The following is a 23,602-nucleotide window of genomic DNA, read 5'->3' as shown; positions in this document are numbered from 1 at the left end:
CGCCGCGACGTCGAGAGGGCGAAGAACGAGAGAAGGCGGGCGGACATCAAAATAGTTTTATACAGGTTATTGGTATACAGGTAAAAAACGACCCGAGGGCCCAGCACGGGGCAACGCCGGCCCTTGCCTCCCCGGGAAGGGCGCTTCGAGCCCTCGTGGAAACGTACAGCGAAGGCACAGTGCGCGTGGGGCAGACGCTTCCACGGACAGACGGACGGATGGACAGAAAGACGGATGGGCTCCTCGGCACGCTGAGCACCACTGCGGCACAGAGAAGTCTCACACGGCTACAAAACCATCAGCCCTATCAGCCCCGCTCACCTCCCGTGTGTCGATTCCCAAGGACTTATTGCTGGGGACAGCTCTGCCCACGCGGCGCTCCAGGAGCTGCTTAAGTCACAGTCCAGCACCAAACCCAGCATGGAGCTGGGACCCCGCGTGGGCTCTGCAGGGCAGAGACACCGAGGGGCTCATTCACACCACAGCGATGCAGGACAGCAGTGTGGACGATCACCTCCCTGTTCCCAGAGCACTGCTCCAGCCGGATCTTACTGCGTGCTTCTTGCCCTATACCAACACCACAGATGAGGGAAGAAGGTCTGCAGCCACCCAAGGGTCACCTTCAACCTTCCAGGCAGCTGCCGAGACCTTCAGCACAGCCACAGCTCCATGGCTCTGGAGAGGCATCTACCACCCGTGGGGTTCCTTGCAAGATAGGGACCAGCAGCCTGGGACAGGGAATTTACTGCGCTGTTCCTCCAGAGCCCTCATCACACATTTGGGTGCAAACACTCCAGCACTGCCCCATGCAGATCTCAGGAGCAGATCTCCCTGGCCTGCTGGAGGCAGATCAGCTCAGGGTACGCGGGATATCCAAGGCAGTGAGTGCTCCAGGCACTGTAGAGTTCAGTCCGTTGAGAAAAAGAAATAAACAAAAAAGAATGAGCAGCAAGGAAATAAGTGCCTAATTCTAACCCCAGACTTCTGCCCAGAAAGCACGAGAACTTCAGAAATATATGAAGGCTTTGGAAATCAAATGTCTTGGGCATCCTGCCCTTCTGGGCACCCTTCATTGCCCCACAAACTCAATGCAGCTGAAAGATGCACACTGCAGCTCCTCTTTCCAATTACTTCAGTGCTCCAGAAGAGAATTTGGCTGCTTTTCCCTCCAGCACAGCGACTCAGCCCTTCCTCACACCTTGCACTCAGGCCTCCACAGCACGCTGCAGACATACAAGCAGGTGGAGCTCTTGCTACGTACTTCAGGGACACTGTAGTAGCAGAACTAAGTTAGGCCAGCAGGCTAATTTGGTGCCTAGCATCACCAGAGCTTGATGAGAGATTGTTTTCCAAGTGCTCTGACCACTAAATGGTATTAAATGCACAACAGCAAAGGGTGCAGCTGCTCTTCAAAAGTCAAGACCAAAGTCAGGCCATGGATACCCTTTCTCTCTGCTACTCCAATAATGCTCAGAACAACCTCCAGTCGTGCTTTCAGACACTGCACTGCTGAAACACCATCATGTCCAAAAGCCAAGCCCACATAAATGAGATGCAACCAGGTATGATGGGGACAAAATTTTCTTCCCCAGAACCAGGAACAGCAGTTCTGCAGAGCTGACAAGCTGCTGAACTTGGTCAGAATTCGCAGAAGCTCTGACATCTGCTCCTTTCTCCAGTTCACACCAAGACTTGACGTCATCGCCCCCAGCCTTCAGGATGCCATATCACCGCTTGGAACTAGCAACACATTAGAGGTGCTCCACAACCACTGCAGTGTGGCTGAGCACAGCATCTCAAGGTAGGGAAAAGCTCCAAGGGAGCAGCTGAGAAGCAAGTACAGGCTGTTTCCAAGGGCTGCTCTGCAGAACGTGGAGCTGGTGATGGATCAAGGCTTCCACCACACACAGTAAGAAAAATGAAATCAAAACAGGTAGATACCACTTCAGAGTGTCGTGACTACGACCCTACACAGGTCTTGGGACACTTCCCCACCATCTGCTCACAGTGTTGAGATGCTGGGGAAGTGTTAGGAACTCTGCTGGCCAACCTGCTTAATCACCTTTCAGTCAGCGTCATGTGAACCTCCAGACCTTGCCCTAAAAACATAAGCCATGCCCTTAACCCAAACACAGCCTCTAACACCCACTGATTTGCATGTACATAGGAACAGAGCAAACAGCAGAAGGAAGTCAGGAGCTGCCACCCAAACACAGTCCTGCAAGTTAATGTCTCAAAACTGATCCAGAGGGATCACCCCTCCCTCCCGCTGGGGCTAGTCCAGGGAAACTTCCTTTCCTCTCAGGGAGGTGTCAGTGTTTGCTGGAGTACAATGTTTCTTCTTCAGTGTCTGTTTCATCCTGGAATTCGTGGCTCAAGAGGGATTTCTTGGAGCCGGTGGACATCATGCGGATTTCATCCTCGTAATCGTCGTGGTGCTGCCGCAGGCGGTGGAAGCCATCCTTGTGTCTGTTGGACTTAATTGAGCAGACACACCAGATGATACAGGCAGTGAGGATCAGAGCTGACATACTTGCACCTGCCAGAGAGAAGACACTGAATTTAATTCTATATTCCTCACCTCAGAGGCTTCTACATTCTCCAGTATCATTCCTCCCTCACACAATCACAGCTGCTTTCCTCACTTCTGTGCCCCAGGAGGAAGGAGCTCAGTCACAGTAGAGAAGCACTACATTTTCTGGGCTAGCAATTTAAGATAACATCGCTGAGCTTCTGCAGTACACTGGGAACAAACCCCAGCTTCCCCAGCAGCAGCCACAATGACAGAAACATATAAATTCCTTAGTGCTTGCCCTGTGCCAGACCATGCAAAGAGACCTAGGGAAAATGTAAGATCTGCTAGGTCCCAGCCCTATGCACATACAGGCTCTCCCCCTTCTAGCCACCTCAAGGTCCATTCAGGACCCTTCAGATCCCTGCAACATTCTCCACTTCCTCTGTCTTTATCTGCTAGCCCAGCATCACTAGAGCCAAAGGCTTTTGGACCAGTCTGCAGGGCCAAGCATGTGTTCAGAAGGGAAAACAGGAGGAGGAAACTCAATGCTGCAGGCTACTCTTCCAGAATCCAGTTTAAAAAAATAAAAATAAAAAAATAAGGGTTACTGTCAGAATGAACCAGCCCAGAAAATGAGGCTCAAAGCTTTGAATGAAGCTATCACTTTACCTGCAACTGTTACAACCAGCTCCCGTGGCAGACCAAATATCTTGTTTTCCATGTCAAATACAATGAACACAGAGCTGGGTGCATCATGACGTACCAAGACCTATGGAAAGATACAAGGACTCAGTCTGTCTCAATGTTTACACATCTGGTAGGTATCTAAAGAAAAAAAAAAGACATCTGCTGCCCAGGGCAGAACCAGGCAGATACTGAAGATAAATGCAGTGTAGGGAAAAACTATTGCCCAGAAAAACTCTGCCTTGTTCAGAAATTCTTCTCCATTACCACAAGGCAGAAGACAACTATTGTAGCCAGAAGGTAAACACAGCCAACAAGATACAGCCCAGGTAAGAGCAGTTAGGGATGGATGCCTTCATATGAAAGCAAGGGAGGAGAGCTCCAATAGATGTTCACATACCTGCATATGCTTCTGTTGGTACCCGTCAGCTATAGCATTGATGTTATGCAAACCAGGAGCCAAGAGCACGTGGAAATAGCCACCTTCTTTAGTACAAACCCTCAAGCCTTCATTAAGAACAATGACAGCTTTAGAAATTGCCTTGCCACTCTTGTCTTGGACAAATCCATGGACTCCCTTGTGAACCTGAAACAAAACAAAGCATTTCAAATGCCTCATGTTCCAGTCCACGTGTAAGGCATATTTTGAACTAAAACAGGATCTAGCCTCCCCTTAAAATATAGCATGCTCTTCAGCAACCTTAGCCATCATCCCACAGTGACATTCCCCTTCTCCCTTCAGAAATAAGATTATATAATACTGCAAGGGCTGCTCAGCCCACTAGAAAGAAAGGCACCCATCCCAACACCTTCACTCCCAACAAGGATTTCTGCCCCCAGACCACTGCTCACCTCCACAAGCATGCTAAGGAGAGACCTCCTGTGTTCTGCCCACAGGCCAGGGAGCTGCCCTGCACTGGGGAAGTAGCAGCAGCTGGTATAAACAGTGATCTCAGGACAGTGACCAAATGTAACGCTGAAATCCTGAAACAAAACCACCACAGTTACAAGAGACAGCATTTAAAAGGTTTCCCAGAGTGCAGCTGAAGATGGTTGAGGTTTTGCCCAAATTTAAAGACATATCTGCAAGGAAGGAAAGCGTTGTGATGAGATGAAGTACCTTCATACTTCCCAGGTGGCTGTGCCATTCAGAGCCACGGATCACACCCCCAGGAATATTCTCATCTGTGAGAGTAAGAACACAGCAATCAGACTGATCTGCTCCTAGCAGAACCCAGCACAAGTGGTCAGGGGTTCAAAGGATTGAACCAAACCTACCGGACTTATTTGGACATCCTGGCTGGCCTAAATGCATCGACGGATGGTTGTTTGCATATACAGATGCCAAATGCTTCAGTGTTTCCTTGTTCTCCACTACAAACAGAAAGGTGAGACATTAGGAATGCAGGTCCTATTGAGTGGGAGAAGATATTCCTATTCTAACCCCATGATCCGATATACAACAGTCACACATGTTGCTTCAGAGGGATTTCAGACTGAAATATTGTTCCGAAAACAGAAACAGTAAATGTTCTGACTCCAAGCTGAATCCTGTCAGGGTGCTGAGCTTTGCTTTACAGACTGCCAGCAGTTCTCCAGAACCAAGGGGTTAAAGCCAACAGGAGGCTACAGCACACCATCAGCACAAAAAAAGGACAAGCTCTTACACCATGCAGCCACATGACTGGCCAGAGCCTAACTGCACTGAAGACCCTGGAGGAGTCAGTCATACCTGTCTGCACTGGCTTATCATAGGGATAAGTGACAAGCAAAGATCCACCATCTAGAGCAACAGAGAGGCTGAAGTCTTGCTTCAATATCAAGTTCTCCATGGCTTTGGTTTCGGGCTCTTGTGTTCCTGAATACCTGGAGTAATTGCCTGTAAGTGAGAACAACAAATAGGAAAAGGGATTGATGACAGCTTTCTCTGCTATTTGACAGGCTTGCAGAAATGTTTCTTCTTTATGGCTGAAATTATCTGCCTGAAAATACATTTGCCAGATCTCAGCAAATTGCTTCTGAAAGATTAAGTAAAGCACCTCATCCACACTGCTCATGGGTGGAACTCATCTGCAAAGCTTAACAAATGTGAAAAATGACTGGTTTCCCAATCTATTTACTTTTGTGATACAGAGGGTATTTCATGTGTGTTTGCTTTCTTCATTGTCCCTGAACTGACACCTAAGAAAGCACTTGGGATGATTCCAGCCAAAGGTGGCCAGAGAAAACACTTCCTCTCCAGGAAAGGTGGGCACAGCAGTGGTACAGAGCTGGATGTAACAGGCAGTTAAAAGCATGAAAAAAGGAAACTGTTTCCAAGGAGCAAGAATAGAGAATGCTTTTCAGAAACGTAGCACTGAAAGAAATCAATTAACAGGAAAAAATACTGTATGATCTCTGGACTGTTCCTAAAGAGCTCTCTTTATCTTCTCCTTTCTGTACAAAGGTCTGCAAATTACAGTCTCTAAGGGGAATTCAAGCTTTGGACGTTTCCCAGCAGCTGTGCTACTTCAGCTCTGAGGCAGGAGCACTGCCCTCTTTACAGAAAGACCCCACAATCAGGTAAGTACCTCCAACCCTAGAGAGGCCAGCCAGCAGGAGACTTGTACTGCAGCCCGCATTTTTATGGGGCACCACACATCAGTTTGCATCAGTTAGCTTTACCTGTGAAGTCTGTGTCCAGATCTCTGCCGTGGGCATTAGTCTGGCCTATCTTGGAGGTGCAGCCCCTCTCCTGTGCTATCTCCCGTCCATCTGGGTTCAGGGATGGCACAATCACAATCCGTGTTCGGTCAATCAGCTGAACAAAGCAGGAAAGAAACAACACATCAGTACAATTAATAGGGTTTGTTCTCTGTACATCTCTGTACATCTCCTTTGTCTCAATCTTTTCCTAGAAATAGCTGCTTCCATTGATTTCATGAGTCACAGGTTCCCACCGGCCCCACAGATTTCCTAACATCCTCCCTGCATGCACAGGACCCACAGGCTAAAACAAGACCAGTCTCTCCTGACGAGTGCTGTCTTCTCAGGATACAACTGGAGGGCTCCAAGCCCGTCCCTCGCAGCAGAGCTCCTCACCTTTGTAACAGCAGCGTTCTTCTTGTAGTTCATGCAAAGAAATTCTGCCAGTGTCAGGAGCAGCTCGGTACCAACAGGAGCGTTCCCATGAATCCCAGCAACAAAGCGGATCTTGGGCTCCTCAGGCTCAGACTGGTTGGGCTTGTTGGAGATTTCAAGGGACCAAATCTGACGGAACTCAACGCTCTGACCCAGGCTGCCGAGAAGAAAGCAGAGCGTGAGCTCAGGAACAGAGCTTGGCCTTGTGGAGAAACCCTGGTGTCAAGGGAATGCTGCCTCCTTCCCCAAGCAGGTTACTGAGACAAGTGGCACAGAACACACAGCCACATCGCAAGCATCCAGGCAGAGATGCACAGAACACTCAATGCTCCATGCATCTCTATGTAGCCTATAACACCACGTGTGGAAGGAATGGCTACATGCCTCCACGCTTCCAAAGTGGGTTTGTTTGCTTTGGACTTTTTTCTCCTCTTTAATCAGAGCAGGATACATCCATACATCAAACTAATTCATAAAGCACCCAGTTCAGAGGACAAAAGCAGGCCTATTTCCAGCAGTGCAGAACTTGTTTCTACAGCCGTGCCATTAAGTTAGCGAAGTGAATGCAAGCAAAGCAGGGAGCACAATCAAGGCTGATGCAACTGGAAGGACAATAGAGGCTACAGATCAGAAGGGCAGCCTTGGCACCAGCACGGACAGCACATGAGCACACTGTGCCTGGTGACAACAAGTAACCAGGGGCCTGGGACAAAGAGGCCGGATTTGTGCCTTCTGAAGTTGACAGAGGGTAATAGCTACAGGTCACAAGGGAGAGCAGAGAACCACAAGGCAGCTCCTGCAGGAGGGCAGAGAGCTTGGCTCAGGGCATTACCTCAAATACATCTCACAGTGTTAAATTAAAAGCTGAAAGGAAAGCATTGAAAAAAAATGCCATCGGATTTATGATCCTCATGGGTCTCTTCTGACCCAGAATATTCTACAATTCTAAGATTCCAAAGCCATATTTGTCCACTTGTGCAGCTTAGATGTCAGACAGGGTTTGGAAAATAGAGGGAATAGAGTGTGTCTGCAGAAACCTGGCATCTCAATGCTGGGAATATCAGTGCAAGGCACCCAGGGCAGCTAACTGCACCCCAGGTTTCAGTCAGTAAAATGAGGTCTCAGGAAAAAGCACGTGGATGTGTCTGTGGGTCCCTGCAGCCAACGCTCTGCCACCGTGCCCTTACATCTGGGGCTCCTCTGAGCTCATGCACCACAGGGTAGGACAGGAACAAGCTCCCCTATCTCTGTATCACATTCACAGCTCATCATTGCACTATTTCTCTGCCACAGGTCGCTGCTCATGGAGGAGCTGAGCACTGCTGCTCGGAGTTTTCACCTGGAGAGATTTGTGATGTGTGGGTAGTTCAGGTAGAGGCCTCGGAGGAACTCGGAGAGGTCCTTGTAAGGGCGGTACCGATAAGGAGAGACTTTCCCCGAGGAGGAAAGCAGGAGGTGTTCCACACCATTCTCAGCAGAGAGATCCTTGATCAGAGTCTCAAACTCCTTCTCATTGGGGTCGCTGGTGTCTGGGGTATTCAGGACTGGCGCTTTCCCCTCCTCCACTTTGGCATCTGTCCGTTTAAGAGTGAAGTTGACTTGCACAGCACCTTCGCTGTCAACTGCCACCGTCTTAGTGACAGGATTGTACCTGCCCAGGGAGGAGAAGGGATAAGAAAACATCAGGGGTTGAGGCCTCGCACACCGAGCCATCCCCCCTCCTGCCCAGATACTCAGCACGAGACTGCTGCTGCTCTGCAGCCAAAGGAAGCAAGAGGCACAAATACAAACAGCAAAAAAAAAAAACTCTTCAAAAGGGACATGGGAAAGGCAGGGCAGGGAGCAGCTCAGGACCCAGCACAGCCTTGAGCTGCTTCTGGCACAAGTGTTGCAGGGTTACGTGGCAGGCAGGGAGGATGACAGGTCAGGCAGCTTTAACCCAAAGAACAACAAGGTTTTGGGAGCCGTTGAAATCATTTCTGCGGGCAGCTGCCTGTGTGAGAATTTCCCCTAAAGACACCCAGTTGCTTGCCCAAACCACCTCCAAGCAAGGGAAGATCTGGACCCTACACTGTCACCAAAGGAACACGTCCCGACATCAGGGCAGCACAGCTTTGTCAGCTCTTGACTAAGAAGCCAGGAGAGCACTGTGGCAGCTGTGCAGCGCCCATCCCGTGCACCACAGCTTGCTCACCCTCGTGCAGATGCTGTGATTTTGTACGTCCCCTGCACCAAGAGGCGCCAGTAGTCTCCATCCTTGTAGGTGGTCACTGGGTGGTTGATCTCAGCGACGCTGATGGTGGCATTGAGGATGCCCCTTCCATCCGTGGCATCCAGCACGAAGCCCCAGACCCCACGGTGAACCTGGAACAGACCCAGAGAGCCCCACTCAGCACCAGCCCTCCAACACACAGCGCTATGGGAGTGCTGACATGCAGAGCTCCCAGCGCTCCTGGAGGAGCAACGCGTTCCAAAAGGGCTCAGGTGAAGCTGGAGTGGACAAAGGTCACACGAGCACAATGAATGGGCAATTGTTTGGCTCACGATGCCATGACGGCACGTACGCTCTGCCCCACACCTCTGTTTGCATGCCCCAGCTGCACCGTGCTGCCAGCAGCCGTGAGTCAGATGGAAACAGCACAGAAGGGATACTCTAGCCAAGGGAAAACTGAGCTACTGGGAAATGAAATGCCCCCACCTGCATCACCTGGCTGCTGTTTCCATACAGATTTTTGGCATGTTAAGGAGGGGAGAAGAAGAAATCAATGCATGTTCAGATGGAAGGATTGCTGTGGAGCAGGGATCTGGACTGGGCAGGAAGCAGCACTCACTGCAGTGTGCAGATCAGCCTGCTTATTCCAGCACCTCTAATCCAGGCCTAAGAGGCAGCTCTCACCATCTTTTGGAGTCCAGGTGTCTCACCTGTTTCATGAACTGCAGGAGGGACCTGCGGTTCTGCTCCCAGTACTTTGGGAGCTCCTCTGCGTTTGGGTATTTCACACAGCCCAACTCAATGGTCACTTCAAAGCAGTTTGTGTTCAAGTAATTCCAGTCTTGCATCCCACCTACAAGAGGAATGTAAAAGAAGTTTTGATATGATCTCCTGAAGGAAGCAGTAACACAGCTCATAGAAAAAAGATTTAAAAAAAGTAAATCAGATACTAGAGAACGATTAAATTCTAACTACCACATGCAATTAATACCAAAGTAAAAGGCTTTTAACATGAGGCAAGATTCAAGCTTCAGGGGGTTGTCAACACTGCAGACATCCACCCTCCTCGTAAATGCCTTTCATGTCCATTATACTGCTGGTAACCAGAAACACCACACCATAAATTCCTCCCCTCCAGAATGACTTAACCTGGGTACATTACTGAAGAGGAATCTGGGCTGAGAGATGCAAAGCCTGTGACTGATCAGACTAAATTCTTTCAGCTGCACATGCATTAACTTGGAAAGAAACACTGCAAGAGACTTCAGGATGACTTCACCTGGAACATTGTACCACTGGGCCCCGTTTGTGATGCCATGTGGGAAGTACTCGTTGGGGTACATATCCTTACACGGGCTTCCCTGATACATCTGTTTATTTTCCTGAAAAACAAGATGCAACATGTGAAGCTGAGTCTGCTCTCTATAGCCACTGGCACTTCTGTTCTAACAGACTGGCTCCCCTACCAGACACTCAGAGAGCTCATGATAGCATCAGGAACTACCCTGGCAGATAGGATTTCCCATTTTAGAGCTTTACCTTGGAGTAGGAAAGCGCCAGCTGCTGAAACACAGCATCGTCTGGGGATTTGCTGTATATGGCCACTCCTTGTTCATCGTCATCATAGGGGTAATTAACCACCAGAGAACCTGCAGGGAAAGTGAGATTCAACTCAGACTTGCAAGCTTTTCAATGGAGTCCTCAGCCTAACAGAAGAAGCTTTTCTTTAAGAAGGCAAGGACCAAGCTCTCAAGACTTGGCTATAAACATAGCATTAGGCACAGTGAACAGAAGAGACAACAAAAGCACAGGAAAAGATGAGACTGCATACAATAAGGAACGCAAACCCCAACCACGACACGCCAAAGCTGTGCCCTAACATTCTGGAGGGATGGGCACAGCCTGCTAATAATCATTTTCCCAGAGGAGTGAACACAAAGGAAATTTTCTGAAACACTCCTGGTGCCCCTGACCCAACTGCTGCAGCTTGTCAGCCTTCTGGAGCTTACTGCAAGGGCAGGCAGACTATGACAGCTCTGGCTGGCTGAAACTTTCCTTAAGGAAGCTGTGTTAATGGCACTGTGGGACACAGACAGTGCTGCTGCTGGAGAACAGCCAGCTCCCTCTCACCCACACACTGTATTTCTGCACTACAGAATTAAACATGCTAGCACAGAGCAACACCTGCAGGTCACCACAGCTCCAAGCCAGCAGATAAAGTGTCTAGGGAATAAGCTGCAATGCAAAGACTTCATTTAGATCATTCTAAAATGATAATTAAATTGCAGCAAATTTCATCATTCTGCCGTGCAATTTGAGGCAGGGAACCCTCAGGATTACATTGTTTTCCCCTCAATTTATAAATACTGCGAAGCCTCTGACGGCCAAGGCACTGCCACATCACAGAAGCAGCCACTGAGCAGCTGCTGACAGGGCAGTCCATCCCAATTGCCCCATCACCTCACAGGCAACATGCCAGCTGCTGTCCTGTGCATGTGCTCCCTTCAGAAAAGTGGCTGTGCTCCTCCCAGCAGCCTCTTCAACTGCCTGCAAGCGTGCTTGGGGGACAGGGCTTTCAGAATCTGATCCACCTTTCAGAAGCACAACCTCCAACCAAGTAACAGTAGGTTTGGTTTCCCCTTTTTCTACAGGCACCATCCCCCATACAGGAACCTGGCTGCTTCTGCTCCTGCTGTTTCACAGCAGCGTTCCTCACTCCATGCCATAAACACAGCAGAGATATTCCTGCATTCTCAAACCTCAGTGGTGAGAAAGGAGCCTGGTGTAGCTGACGTACCTCCATGCAGGTTTGCTGAAAGCACGAATGGATAAGTCTTCAGCCAGCTCATGACAGCCAGAGTTTCGGGCTGTGGAGGGTCTGCCACCTGGAAGAACTGATCTGGGAAGTTCCGGTTCAGGTCGTAGTTGTTGCTGTTGTTTCTGCCAACGGTTCCTCCTCTGTCTCCTGAAAAATGAACACAAGTTCAGGTTTGAACCCTATGCAACTCCCCATTTTGCTGTGGAAGCCGTGTCCTCATACTGTTGATCAGTGGAAAACAGCAAGGAACGCAACAATGCGGGCTCCCTGCACCCCAGAACGACGGGACATCCACCTTCCTCCAGCAGGAGTGCATAGAGCTGTCTGGGGGCCCTGCCAGTGCCAGTCAGGCCTCAGCTGGCAGAAAGACACTGAACCATGGATAATCCCAGCAGCTGCTGTCATGACCACAGAATCTCAGACCTTCTCAAACCAGCTGGACAAGTTCTGTGTCAAACACAAGAGGTCTACTTCCAGAAAATTGTTCTGGACAAGCTTTGTTGGGCCAATCTGCAAAAGCCACGCAGTTTGAAGGACTTCCCTGAATGTTTTTGCCAATTTCAACACCACAATAAAAGCCTATATTACCCTTGGACTAGTGCTCCGCAGACTGCCTGGCTCCCACATCACATGTTACTAAAAGCATGGACCAAAGCATAGCAAGTATGAGCTGTGTAAAAGGAATGTCTTTTTTTGTTTTTAAATAAGCCTTGGGATAGCCACAAACCATAAGGGGACCCAAACAGGGGCAGCATATACAGCACTGCCGAAGCATAAGAGCTCTTTCCAACCACTTCAGGCATCAGTCAGCCACCCACTTCCTGCAGTGCTGGGTCCACCCACTCATTCCATTGCACACACCAGTCCCTTCCCATCCCCCCTGCACCGACAGCACTTCAGTCCCAGCAGAATGCTTCCAGACTTCCCAGAGGTATGACAAACCACAGGTCTCATTCTCAGAGCCAGAAATCCCACAGCACGGGCAGCATTACCTTCCTGGGACTTCTCATAGCCGTCTGGGTTCATGGATGGCATGATGTGGATCCGTGTGCTCTGGACCAAGTCAGTCACTTCAGGATCTGTGCCGAAGTTCTTGCAGAGGTACTCGATGAGGTTCAGCAGCAGCTCTCGCCCCACAACTTCATTCCCGTGCATGTTACCAATATACTTGAACTCTGGCTCACCTGCAGACACACAGCCATGCCAAAGAGGTAATTATGATTGCTATACTGAAGCTTGGAGACATCTCACCACCATGAGCACTGCGTTCAGACCTTCCTCCAGGTCAGAGGGCATTTACCTAATATGTATCCTTCTGCTCTCACAACACCAAGAGGATGAATATTAGTGCAAGGAGGGTGCTTGGTCTTTCTGACCCCAGAGTCCCACCCACTCAGGTATATTTCCCTAGCAATGCTCTTTAACTCACCCAAGCATCATCCACTGCACCTGGTCTTTCTAAAGAGGAGGAGCTCAGCCTCTCTTCAGATGCCAGCTCTGCATTTCCTTTTCGCTCTGCCCACAGTCTCCCAAATCTAAGGGTCTACCACTCGCACTGGTGTTTGGCTAGAAAGAATCTCCCTCATTACCTGCTTCGTGGACACCAGGGTTGTCTGAGATCTCCATCACGTAGAGCTCCCGCAGCTCCACCGACTTGCCCGCGGAGTACAGCCGGGTGATGTTGGGGAACTCGTTGGCGTAGCGCCGCAGAAAGATCTCCATATCTGAGAAGTGGTGGTGGCGGAAGTCCACAGGTTGGATGGGCTGATGGAGGGAGGTTGGGCTCGGGGCTTCGGGCTGCACCACGGTGGAGGCAACGGTAGAAGCAGGAGCGGGCGTTGTCGTGAGCTGCGTGAGGTTGGGAGCTGGTGCCATCACAGCCGGTTGCAAGAAGAAATCCACTTCTGTTGCATCTCCCTCCTTCACCTCAATGTTTTCTCTGGTCAGTGGTGTGTAACTGTAAGAAAAAAAAAAAAAAAAAAGAGCAGGCTTCAGCAAGGAGGCTCTGCAGAACAAAGGCCAAAACCTTTGCACGTTTCCCCATCCTCCTCCTCCCAGTCTGAGCACATTCAGATGTTAACAATTATGTGAGAGATTCACCAGCAAAACAAGCTGATGGGGCTCATCCCCCTCCTCCAAATCCAACCATGCTGCTGCCCCTTGCTGTGTCAGAGGCGTCAGTTCCTGTTTATGGACTCTCCAGGGAAGAAGCTGCAGGTGCAGCACAGGGCTAGCTAGCAGCAAGCAACACATTTACCCCCATATGTGAGGCAAACCCTTACTGAGATGACCTGCTGCACTTTCTCCTTTTGCCCATAAGTAAGATACAGGTTGACACAAACAAATAAAGGAAGAAGTGCTGTGCATCCAGCAGCTCCCCACCACAGCAGGGCAGGGGTGAACAAACACAGCTGCAGCTCTAATCCATTGCAGGAGACCTTTCCTGCTGCAGCTTCCAGCCAAGCCCCTTAAACACACAACGTGCTCAGGGGTAAGAAATGAAGTAAAGTAACACGAGCAGTAGGCAGCACCATGGTGACATTACCCCATCACAACGGCGGTCACGTTGTAGGTCCCAGGCACCAGCAGCCGGTGGTAGTCGCCGTATTTGCCTGCTGTGATGTTATGGGCAATGCCAGCAACAACAATGGTTGCGTTCTCCAAACCAACCTTGGTGACTGCATCCCTGACAAAACCTTTCACTCCAATGTGGACCTGAGGAAAACAACACAAGGCTCCGGCTGAAGATAGGTAACAGCAGGTCAACAGTGTCCTCACCAGCGACACCATCCCCTCCTGTTCCCACGTGCACAGAGCAGGACAGCTGCCAGGCAAAGACAAACAAGGGCCCATGATTTAGACAGTGCTTGGCCTGGGAGCAAGGACAGGAAATTCAGCATGCAGCAGCTTCTCAAAACTGATCCTGCCTAGCTAATCCTCCCATTTGTCAACGTGGGCACGCAACACAATGAACAGAGCAGGGTTACAGGCCATATCAAGGGACAGAACACAGCTGCCTCCCTCCTCAAGCTAAACTGTCCCCTACTCAGGGCGTACGTGGGTAGTGAGATCTGCAACTCACAGTCCTTCTGCGTAACACTGTACCCCATGAGGCCTCTCGGAGGAGCTCACTATCACCGAGGATGTGGGAACTGTGGCAGAACCACAGAGATGCACAGAAGCTTTGTAGTCCCCAACCTCTGCGCAACCTCTGCAGCAGCTGTGTTACCACACGCAGCCCGTGAGAGCAGCTGATGCAGTGCTCCCAGCCCAGCAAGGGCACAGGGGTTTCTCAGGTGTTGTCCCCAGGCCCAACACCAGCTCACACTACCTTCTCAATGAAAGAAAGGAGGGATTCATGATTGTTCTCCCACTCCTGCTGGAGCTCAGAGGTCAGCGGGTATTTGCAGCAGGACAGCTCCAGTGTGATCTCAAAGCAGTCAGCCCACACGTAGTTGTAATCCTGCATCCCACCTGAGAAAACAAGGCAGAGATGTGTCACGACAACAGTACACAGGATGCACACTCCCCTCCGTCCTTCAGCCCCCTGTGGCATCTCACCAGGATGAACCTCAGCAGAAAAGTCAGATGGGATCACTGTGAAAACCTGTCCTGGGGGAGACAGAGCTCTCCTCTCCCAGTAACAAGCACACTGGGCATTAAGCTGCGAGGCCAAAGGGACTGCCTGCTGCTCTGTCAGCTGAACTTCCAGCACTTGGCAACACCTCTGGGTTCATATCACTGGGAAGCTCTCTGCCAAATGCTACAGAGCCCAGACAGCATGGCAGGCACACAGAGCTGGAATGTTGCTGCTGCAGTCCTTCATGCGTGTTGCAAACTAGCCTCAGACTTGTAAGGCCTGCCTGTAGGAGAAGCAGTTTCATCCAAAACAAGCTTCAGGCTTGACACAAAAAAATGCCAACATCAGAGTGCCAACCTGGGGAAGTTCAACAGTTCAGTGTGAAACCAACCAGCCCATGAGCACCGGAAAACAGGAGTGCGTGAGAGCTGTTTCCCAGCATGAAGTTTATCTGTTCATTCTTTCCTTTCAGAGAAACCACAGGCACTGCTACGAGTGAAAAAGGTCACCTTGTTCTAGCAAGCACCCTGATCCCATTTGCTGAAGTTAAGATCAACCTTCAACGTGCAGATCTGTTTCTCAAACAGGGACAAATGAATTACCAGTGAGACGTGAGGCTGCTGGGTACCGCCTCAATGGTCCAGAGCTCAGGGCTGTAAACACAATGCTCTGAACACTCATGGGAGCTTTCAATAGTAAGCAGCATGACCCCACAACACCACAAGCCTGTCAAACAGCAAGATCCAAATAGATAGCTGGATGGCTAACTAGCTGGAAAAGATGGGTAGCCATAGTGCAAAGACACAGCCTGGCACTGGCAGAGGCTGTGACAAGGCACGGCCTGGAAAGGTATCAGCACTGCTCCAAGCACAGCAGTCTTCCAGTGAGCATGGCAGCTGTGAGCACTCACTGTCCAAAACAGGGACTGCTGTCCTGAATCAAAGAGCCCCATGGCAGCCTGGTGAAACAGATGGACTGACAGCACAGACCTCTGGGAAGACAGGAGGGACGGGGGCTGGATCAGAGATGTCCCAGTTCTTCCTGGTTCTCCTGGGAGCCTGCTACCAAGGGAACAGGCAGCCCTCGTAGCAAATCAACTGGCACTTCCCACTAGACAGAGAGCACTGCAGCCTGTGTGCAGGATGAGATTAAAACAGGAAAGAGGTTTTTCTGGCCCAAAAAAATGTTTGAGGACCTAAAAAAAAAACCAAAACAAAACAACCCACCTGTAAAGCTCAGCTCAGGAGGTTGGAGGTGCCAGGCCTGTGACTCTGGTTTTACACAGCTCCTGTTACCAGGCTCAGAGAAGCAGCCCACAGCAGGATGTAAACTCTGTGCAGAGCGGAATGATTTGCCAGCCTGGAACCATCTGTTCATAGTGGGATACTAATGCATTTGAAAACATCCATACATAAACCAGAGCCATTATGAAGCATATTTAGTGCTTCATCTGCCATTCAAGTAAATTTAGGACAGATGCTCACCCATAATAGAGCAGTAACGGACTAAATTGGAGCGTGGTACATCGATTTTGGTGAGAGTCTCTTCAAGAAATAGTCCACTGCATGCTTGAAAATTTGGATTGTATGTACTGAACATATTTGGCTTTCTCACAGACCCACTGCAGAGCAGGACAGCTATTTTTACAGCATGTGGAATCACATATTTTTCCATATGCCATCTGCACAACCTCGCAGGGGCAGGCAGGAGATGTACAGGTGTACAGACTGTACCACAATGGCTGGAGCTGAGCCCTCGCTTTCCAATGCAGAAGCAGCCCTGCCCAGCAGAACCTCCCCCTGCTCTGTCCCATCCCTTGAGCATCAGGGCTGCCCTTCAGGCAGCAGGCTCAGACCTCTCACCCTACAGCATGCTTTTGCTCCCTGCCAAGCTCCACACCAGGCAGCAGAATGCAGCACTCGAGTCATGCCCGGAGCTCCCAACACTATAAATGCACCAGATGCCAGAGAAGCCTTTTAGGCCAGCTTGGAAAGACTCAATTTTCAAACTTCACGATGGAGAAAGCTCTCTAATTCCAGCTCTCAGCGGGGCAGACATTTGGAGATGGAGAGCTGCAGCTCAGCCACAGCAGAGAAAGGCTCCTGCCTGCTCTGCAGGGAGAGCAGATGGCGCAAGGCAAGAAACGTGATTAAATACACTGCACAAGTTGCTTCCTCTGTGGACAGGGCTGATTGCCTCACAGCGTGAGACCAGCAGCAGCCCCAAAAAGGCAGAGGAATGTTTTGGTCCATTAGTCTGCAGTCATTAAAACTCAGAGGAGGTGAGGTTTCAGCCTCCAGCTCCAGCAGCTCACAATCCAGCCCAGAGCAGTGCACCCTGCAGCCTTCCAGGGCCCTGAGGAGCAGAGCAGCATCTTCACATGCACTGTGCTGCTCACGTTAGGTGTGAAAAGAGGCATCAGAGCCTCTAGCAACCAAGCCAACAGTTTTCTCAAGGAAAAAAAAAAAAATTACATTAAAGATTTACATTAAGGACTTGTATGTAAACACAACGACAGCTAACTGTATAACCCAGGAAGCCATGGGTGAGACCTTCCATCAGAGCTCACACTGTGCAGTTCCTTGCAGTTCCATGCCCAGGAAGCAGAGATCTCATAAGCAGCTGCTGCTCTCAGGGCTCCTTTCAACTGCTCCGAGTTCAGTGTCACCACAAGCTGCTCAGAAGTTGGCAAACACACACCTAACCCCCACCAAACCCCTCCCTGCCCCAACACCTGGTAGGGACCTCCAGCACCTTCACAGCACAGATTGAAAGCAGCGAGGAAAGCATCTTTTACAGACAGGCTACAAATAAAGAAAAAGCCTCCCGAGGCAGCCCATAAAACACCCCAATCAATGTCACAATTAAGTCCATTTCTGAGTCAGGGCCTTTACCACCTGAAGGCAAACACATCCATCCCACAGACAGAAGTTCCTCACGTTCATGGACTCTCCAGAACAGCTGCCCTTCTCGACTCAGACTGCACTAAGCCGCATCAGAAAACAGCCCACATTTCCAATCATTTTCTTGCTCTGAACTGGCCATTCAGTAGTTAAAAGCCCTAGAGGTTACAAGGGAAGGAAGACTAAGCACATGTACAGCAGAGATAGCCCGAGCAGTGCCAGACATGCTTATCTATAGCAGCTGGAACGCAGCAGCCACGTTGAGCTGCATGGCAAGGAGCCATACTCTGCTCACGCTTGACCTTAAGAATTACTCGGATGGTTTGCACTTGCCACCTTAGCTTGATACACATAAGAGGATACTGAAAACAAAGTTAATGGGGTCTGGCACCAGCGTAAGCCTAACTGGTAGCAAAGAATCCCACAGCAATTGGCTTTCCAGCACGTTTGATTTCACACAATAAAACGTGATAGGAAAATTTCCACCTGTTGAAACATTTTGTTCTCAATTCTTTGTTTTTCCTGGCTTAAGTTCACTTGGAGGCTGCGGCCTTTCCCAGCACAACCTGCTCTGCAGGCCACCAGCACTTGCTCTGCACCTCAGGCATGTCATATGCTTCTCACCAGAGCTCAGCCCAGCCAGGAAGCTCCCATCCTCCCTCCCCCATGCATTCCAGTTCTGCAGTTACTGGGAAAAGCCTCTCAGTCTGAGTATAGCAGCATACCACCGACTCTCCATCCACTACTGAAAATCAGCGTTAACACCCAAAACCACAAAGCAATACTGAAACTTGACACAACTCCAAAATGTGCAGGCTGCCCCCCGTGTTATCTGTTAGCTCATCTGCACTCTTCCCTCAATGGTGGGTTGCACACCAGTGTGGGATGTGCTCCAAGGGCTGCCATCGCCCTCCTGATCAGCAGCAGCCAGATGGAAGTTATGGTGTGGCTGAGATGGCACAGGTGCCAGCCTAGCAGCACTTCATTCTGAGCTGGTGTTGTCAGCACACTGCCTATAATCACTGCCTGCAGCCATCAGCACAGAGCCCGGGGTTGTGGCTTGTCACAGCTCAAGGGTTTGTTTCCGCAGAGGCTGAAAGTTGGAGGCCATCAAGTTATAAACCACAGTGCTGTGGTCTAGCTCACACCTTGCCATTTCCTACATGAAGAAAGCAGGCAAACCCCAGCTTCAGTAGCTTCCAACACAAAGGCAGCCTGAAAGGTTCACACCTGTGCAACAGCTGCTAGCAAACCTTCTACGGGCTGGCTGGCACTGATGGGGCATTCCCTGTCCCAGCAGGAGGATAAAGTTAACGCTGTGGTGAGAAGCATTTCCTGCTCCAGGAGCAGGGAAACTGAAAGCTCAAAGCAGCCTCCTTCCAGAGCACACCCATCCCAGTTCAGGAAGAAGCCAAAAGCCCTGGGGCTGCAGCAAAGAAACCTATTGATCTCAACGGTTGCTGATAACAACCACCACCAGAACAAGGCAGCACAGATCATCCAGGATATCCTGTTCCGTCACGAGCAGATGCACAAGATTACACAAACCTTCCCTGTGCTGAACTTTCTGCTTTCCAGAGTGAACCCTGAGGCCAGTAAACACAGTGCTGTGCTCGGCAGGGCGGAGGACAGGAGACAGCTGTTAGCAAACATGGCAGAGCCACATCTTGTTTGAACACCGCAGCTTATCAGAACAGTGAAATCTTCAGGAATGATCCATCCAACCGCTGCAGTAAGGACTTCCTTCTCCAGCACGGCGGTGACGTAAGCAGGTCTAATAATGGATCACCCTCCTTGCTTCCCCAGAAATGTGGACATCGGGTTAAGCATATGATTCAGCTCTGAAATCCGTGTTTTGGAGAGACACCGTATGTTCAGAATTTGTTAAGCTGCAAGCTATTTGGGATCCACTATGCCTGATCTCATTGCACTCCTGCCTTCTGCATCAGGCCTAGTGCGAGGGAAAGCAGAGCAGTCCAGACACAGCAAAGCAGTGCAACTTCTTCAGACGAGTTCTGCCAGATTGGTGCTTTGTCCTCACCACAGAAGTCACCGTGCTGACTGGTGAGCCTGTGGTTGTACAACTTCCGCAGAGGGGGTGTGGAAATGGTGTAATTCTCTCTAAGGGCACAACCAAGATTTCTCTTCGCGCTACTCAAGGACTCCTTCGCACAAGAGCACCTCACCACAAAGTGACACTTAAGTCTCAGCAGCAGAAGTGACACACGCAGCACAGCCCATCATGTGTCCAAACCACCCCACCTCAGGGAGAGCAGCTGGGTTAGCTCACACCGTGCACTCACAACATTCTACACCTTCACACCTGACCACCTTGTAACCATTTACAAACCCACAAGTTTAGAACCCTTAAAAAAAGGGTTAAAAACCCTTGCAGAATACTGGCACTGGTTTCAGATCAATGCTGCTTGGGTCTTCAGTACATTAACACAAGTTCACCTTCCTGTAGCATCGTTAAAACTTGGTAACTGTCTCAAGATCTTACAATAGTCCCTTTGGCAGATGAAGCCAACTGTGTGCAGGATGACTCTCTGGCAACTTAATGAGGGCAGAAGAGCCCTCCAGTGTGCTGTGATCTGTTTCCTACAAGACCCTCCCATGCTGAGATTCACCAAGCACTAGCCAATGTGACCATGAAACCATTTCAAGCTGCTAGAACACATCCCAAGCTAAAAACATCGCTTACCTACCATCCTTCCCTTGGTGGCCATCACTACTGCTTCTCAGCAGGACCAAGAAATCATTTCTATACACCATCATGTGACCCAAAGTAGCAGCGAGAGTGGCTCAGCAGCACAGCTTACCTTCCACATCATACCACTGGGCACCATTGGTGATGCCCTCTGGGAAGGTCTCTCCCTCCTCACCAGGGCAATTTGGCTTGCCAGTCTTCATTATGGGGTGATGTGATGCATAAGCTTTTGCCAAATATTTGAACACTTCATCATCAGCTGATTTACTGTAGACTCCTGTGGGCTTATGTGTGGGCGAGTCATCATAGGGATAGCTTGCAACCACTGAGCCACCGTGCAGGTTGCCAGAGAGCAGAAACCTGGAGTTGGGAAGGAGAAGGAAAGAACTAAGAGTCGCATCGGAATGCTGCAAATAAGAAGCCAGCAACAGCCGCCTCCACCAGAAAGAGAATTGAAGTTCACCACATTTCTGAGCAGAGGTACCACGACCAATACCTGCATCCTTGCATCGGACAGCTCACGTGAATTGGGTTACACCTGCTATCTATTTCTTTTTGTTTGTTTTATTATCAAGCAGTTTATCAAGTCAAGCAGTTCTGTTTACCCGTTCCCTCCTGTACCAGCACTATGTTGGTGCAGTGAGCGCAGCAGCCCCAGCTGGTGCACAAAGGATGGCATTCTTTCTATTCCAGCCTGGTTTAAATGAAAACCTCACCTCACCTTTGCAAAACCATCAAATTAACAAACGGAAAGCAAAAAGTAATTTCCAAAATGATATTAAGAACACGCAAAGGTTTCTCTTGCAGCTAAATGTGAACTGCACCAAACCAGGAGGCTCCTGGATAACCGAGCCGTCTGAGCAGGACACACCAGTCACGGTGCAGCCTGCAGGGCCTCCCCAAGCACGGCTCCCGATGGGCAGCCACACGCCGAGCGTTAACAAGGAGAGCCCTCGAACTAAACCTCGCTCCCCAAAGCTGAACGGGAGAGAGCGGAGAGCGGCCTGCGCCTCAGAGGGCAGCGCCGAAGGTCGGGCGCCGGTAGGAAAGCAGCCCGGACGGCGCAGGGCCGCCCCGCACTCACTTGTTGCGCCGCATCCAGGCGATGAGGGCTCGCACCTCGGGCACGGGGCCCAGGTCGGGCTCGGAGGCCTCGAATTGGTCGGGGAAGCTGCGGTTGAGGTCCCGGCCGCGGCTGTTCTCCCGGCCGCTCGCCCCGCCGCCGCCGCAGTCTCCCTCCCGGGCGCGCTCGAAGCCGTCGGGGTTGAGGCTGGGCAGCAGGTAGAGGTCGGTGGCGTTCAGCAGGCGGCCGATCCGCGCGTCGCCGCCGGCCCAGCCCCGCACCAGCTCCCGGGCCAGCCGCAGCAGCAGCGGCCGCGCCAGGGGCTCGTCGCCGTGCATGTTGCCCACCAGCTTCACCTGCGGCCGCCCGGGTATGGGCGGCCCGCCGGGCTCCTCGCCTGCCCGGGGCGCTTCCTGCCCCGCCGTCAGTCGCAGCACCCACAGCGGCCGCCCCTCCACCGATTCGCCGATGCTGAAGAGCCGCGCCAGGCCCGGCGGGGCCGAGGCCGCCAGCTCCCGCAGCGCCTCGCCCAGCTCGGCCGCGTGCAGGTACCGCAGCTCCTCGCCGGGCTCCGCCGCCTCCGCCTTCTTGATGTGCGTGCCGCGCGCCGGGCCCAGCAGCGCCAGCAGCGCCAGCAGCGCGCAGAGCGGCAGCAGCACACGCGGCCCCAGCGCCGCGCTCGCCATGACCCCGCCGCGCGCCCCGACCCCGCCGCGCCGCGGAGCCGCCGGGCACCGGGAGGGGGCGGGCGCGCCGCTCCGGCCGCCGGCCAATGAGCGCCGGCCCCAGGGTGAAGCGGCCGGGGCGAGACGGAGAGCGGCCAATGGGAAGCGGAGGGCGGCGCTGCGTCACCGCGGGCGGGGCGAGACGGAGCGATGTGGCGCCCCCTATTGGCCGCGCCGCTCCCGGCCTCGTGCGGAGCGCCTCTCGCCGCGGGACGGAACGGCGAGGCTGCAGCGCGGTGCTACCCGAAAGGGAAAGGCGAGGCAGGGGAGCAGCAAACGGGCGTGCTCTGGGGACCGACAGCCCCGGTGCACAAGGGGCTGAGCATCGCCCCGGGGCCCCGGCTTACTGCGGGGAACCGGCCGGCCCGGAGCACTGAGGGCATCAAGTGCAGTTAGATGTGAATCACAGCCGTGCTGGGTGCCGCTGCAGGACAGCGTCTGAAGAGACAGACAATAATACTTGCGGGGTTCCTCTGATCAGATCTTTGCTGCTCCCTTTTTTTTTTTTTCAGGCAGGTGGAATGATCAGGAATAACAATGAGAACTTTGCAAAAAACACACTGCAGCCCATATAAAAAAGGGGTCACCTCCAACACCGGGTCTCAGCAATTCCTGTTTAAATCCCCAATGCTATCTCCCACACACATCTACTTCCCAGCTCCAGCGTTTCCTGTTGGATACATGAGCTGAGTGTGGCCCATAAACCTGCAACCTTTGGGGAACATCCATCCCTTGTGCAGATCTTTGCCATCTGCTGCACCACAGATCACAGCAGGCACAGCATCCAAAGGGCTCCGAGGAAAAGAAGAGCAAATCAGCTCCTCCTTCTCAGGGTTGATCCACGCTGTGTGGTCACTGGGAGGGAGATGAGCAGGGAACAGGGATTATTTATCAAAGAGGTTCCCGGGAAAGCTGAAAGACCTGGGCCATCAGGGCATTTAAAACTGAAAGGGAGAAGGAAAATCATTGGGGAACTCGGCAATCTCAGAAATGGTCCCAGTTACATAGGTTACATCCTCAGTCTACAAATAAATTGCTTCGGATTTACACAGAATAACTGAGCTCATTTCCCTTGCTAGCTGATAAAGGCCCAGTTGTCTGGAATTTCAACAAACCAACTGTAAAAGCAGCATGTGGCAGAGGCCTGAGCTCTCGTCATTTCTCATCAGCTAGCACAAATAAAGCTCCCACCAGCCAGCCTGAGAGCTCTGCCTGCAGGCAGGGTGAGACTGCAGGTTAGGGACTGACCTGCACAACGCCTCCTGCTCCTCA

The 23,602-nt window shown here is 51.3% G+C and overlaps 1 protein-coding gene across 1 annotated transcript; it reads right to left on the bottom strand.

The window, feature by feature from the left end:
- Positions 1-2,312: 2,312 nt before the first annotated feature.
- Positions 2,313-22,291, bottom strand: CPD (carboxypeptidase D; the record flags this gene model as incomplete). The annotated part of the gene is made up of 21 exons (XM_079545166.1): positions 2,313-2,539; positions 3,185-3,284; positions 3,600-3,785; positions 4,052-4,183; positions 4,320-4,384; positions 4,478-4,573; positions 4,932-5,078; positions 5,864-5,999; positions 6,281-6,476; positions 7,659-7,970; positions 8,514-8,683; positions 9,242-9,384; positions 9,811-9,913; positions 10,071-10,180; positions 11,329-11,496; positions 12,342-12,533; positions 12,939-13,306; positions 13,895-14,064; positions 14,681-14,823; positions 20,655-20,902; positions 21,627-22,291. The coding sequence occupies 21 exons, from the start codon at positions 22,289-22,291 to the stop codon at positions 2,313-2,315; spliced, it is 4,077 nt and encodes a 1,358-aa protein (XP_079401292.1).
- Positions 22,292-23,602: the final 1,311 nt, after the last annotated feature.

Source organism: Tetrao urogallus, assembly GCF_951394365.1.
Source record: "Tetrao urogallus genome assembly, chromosome: 20".
Lineage (NCBI taxonomy): Eukaryota > Metazoa > Chordata > Aves > Galliformes > Phasianidae > Tetrao > Tetrao urogallus.
Note: the sequence above shows the minus strand (reverse complement) of the source record. Positions and strands in the feature narration are given on the sequence as shown.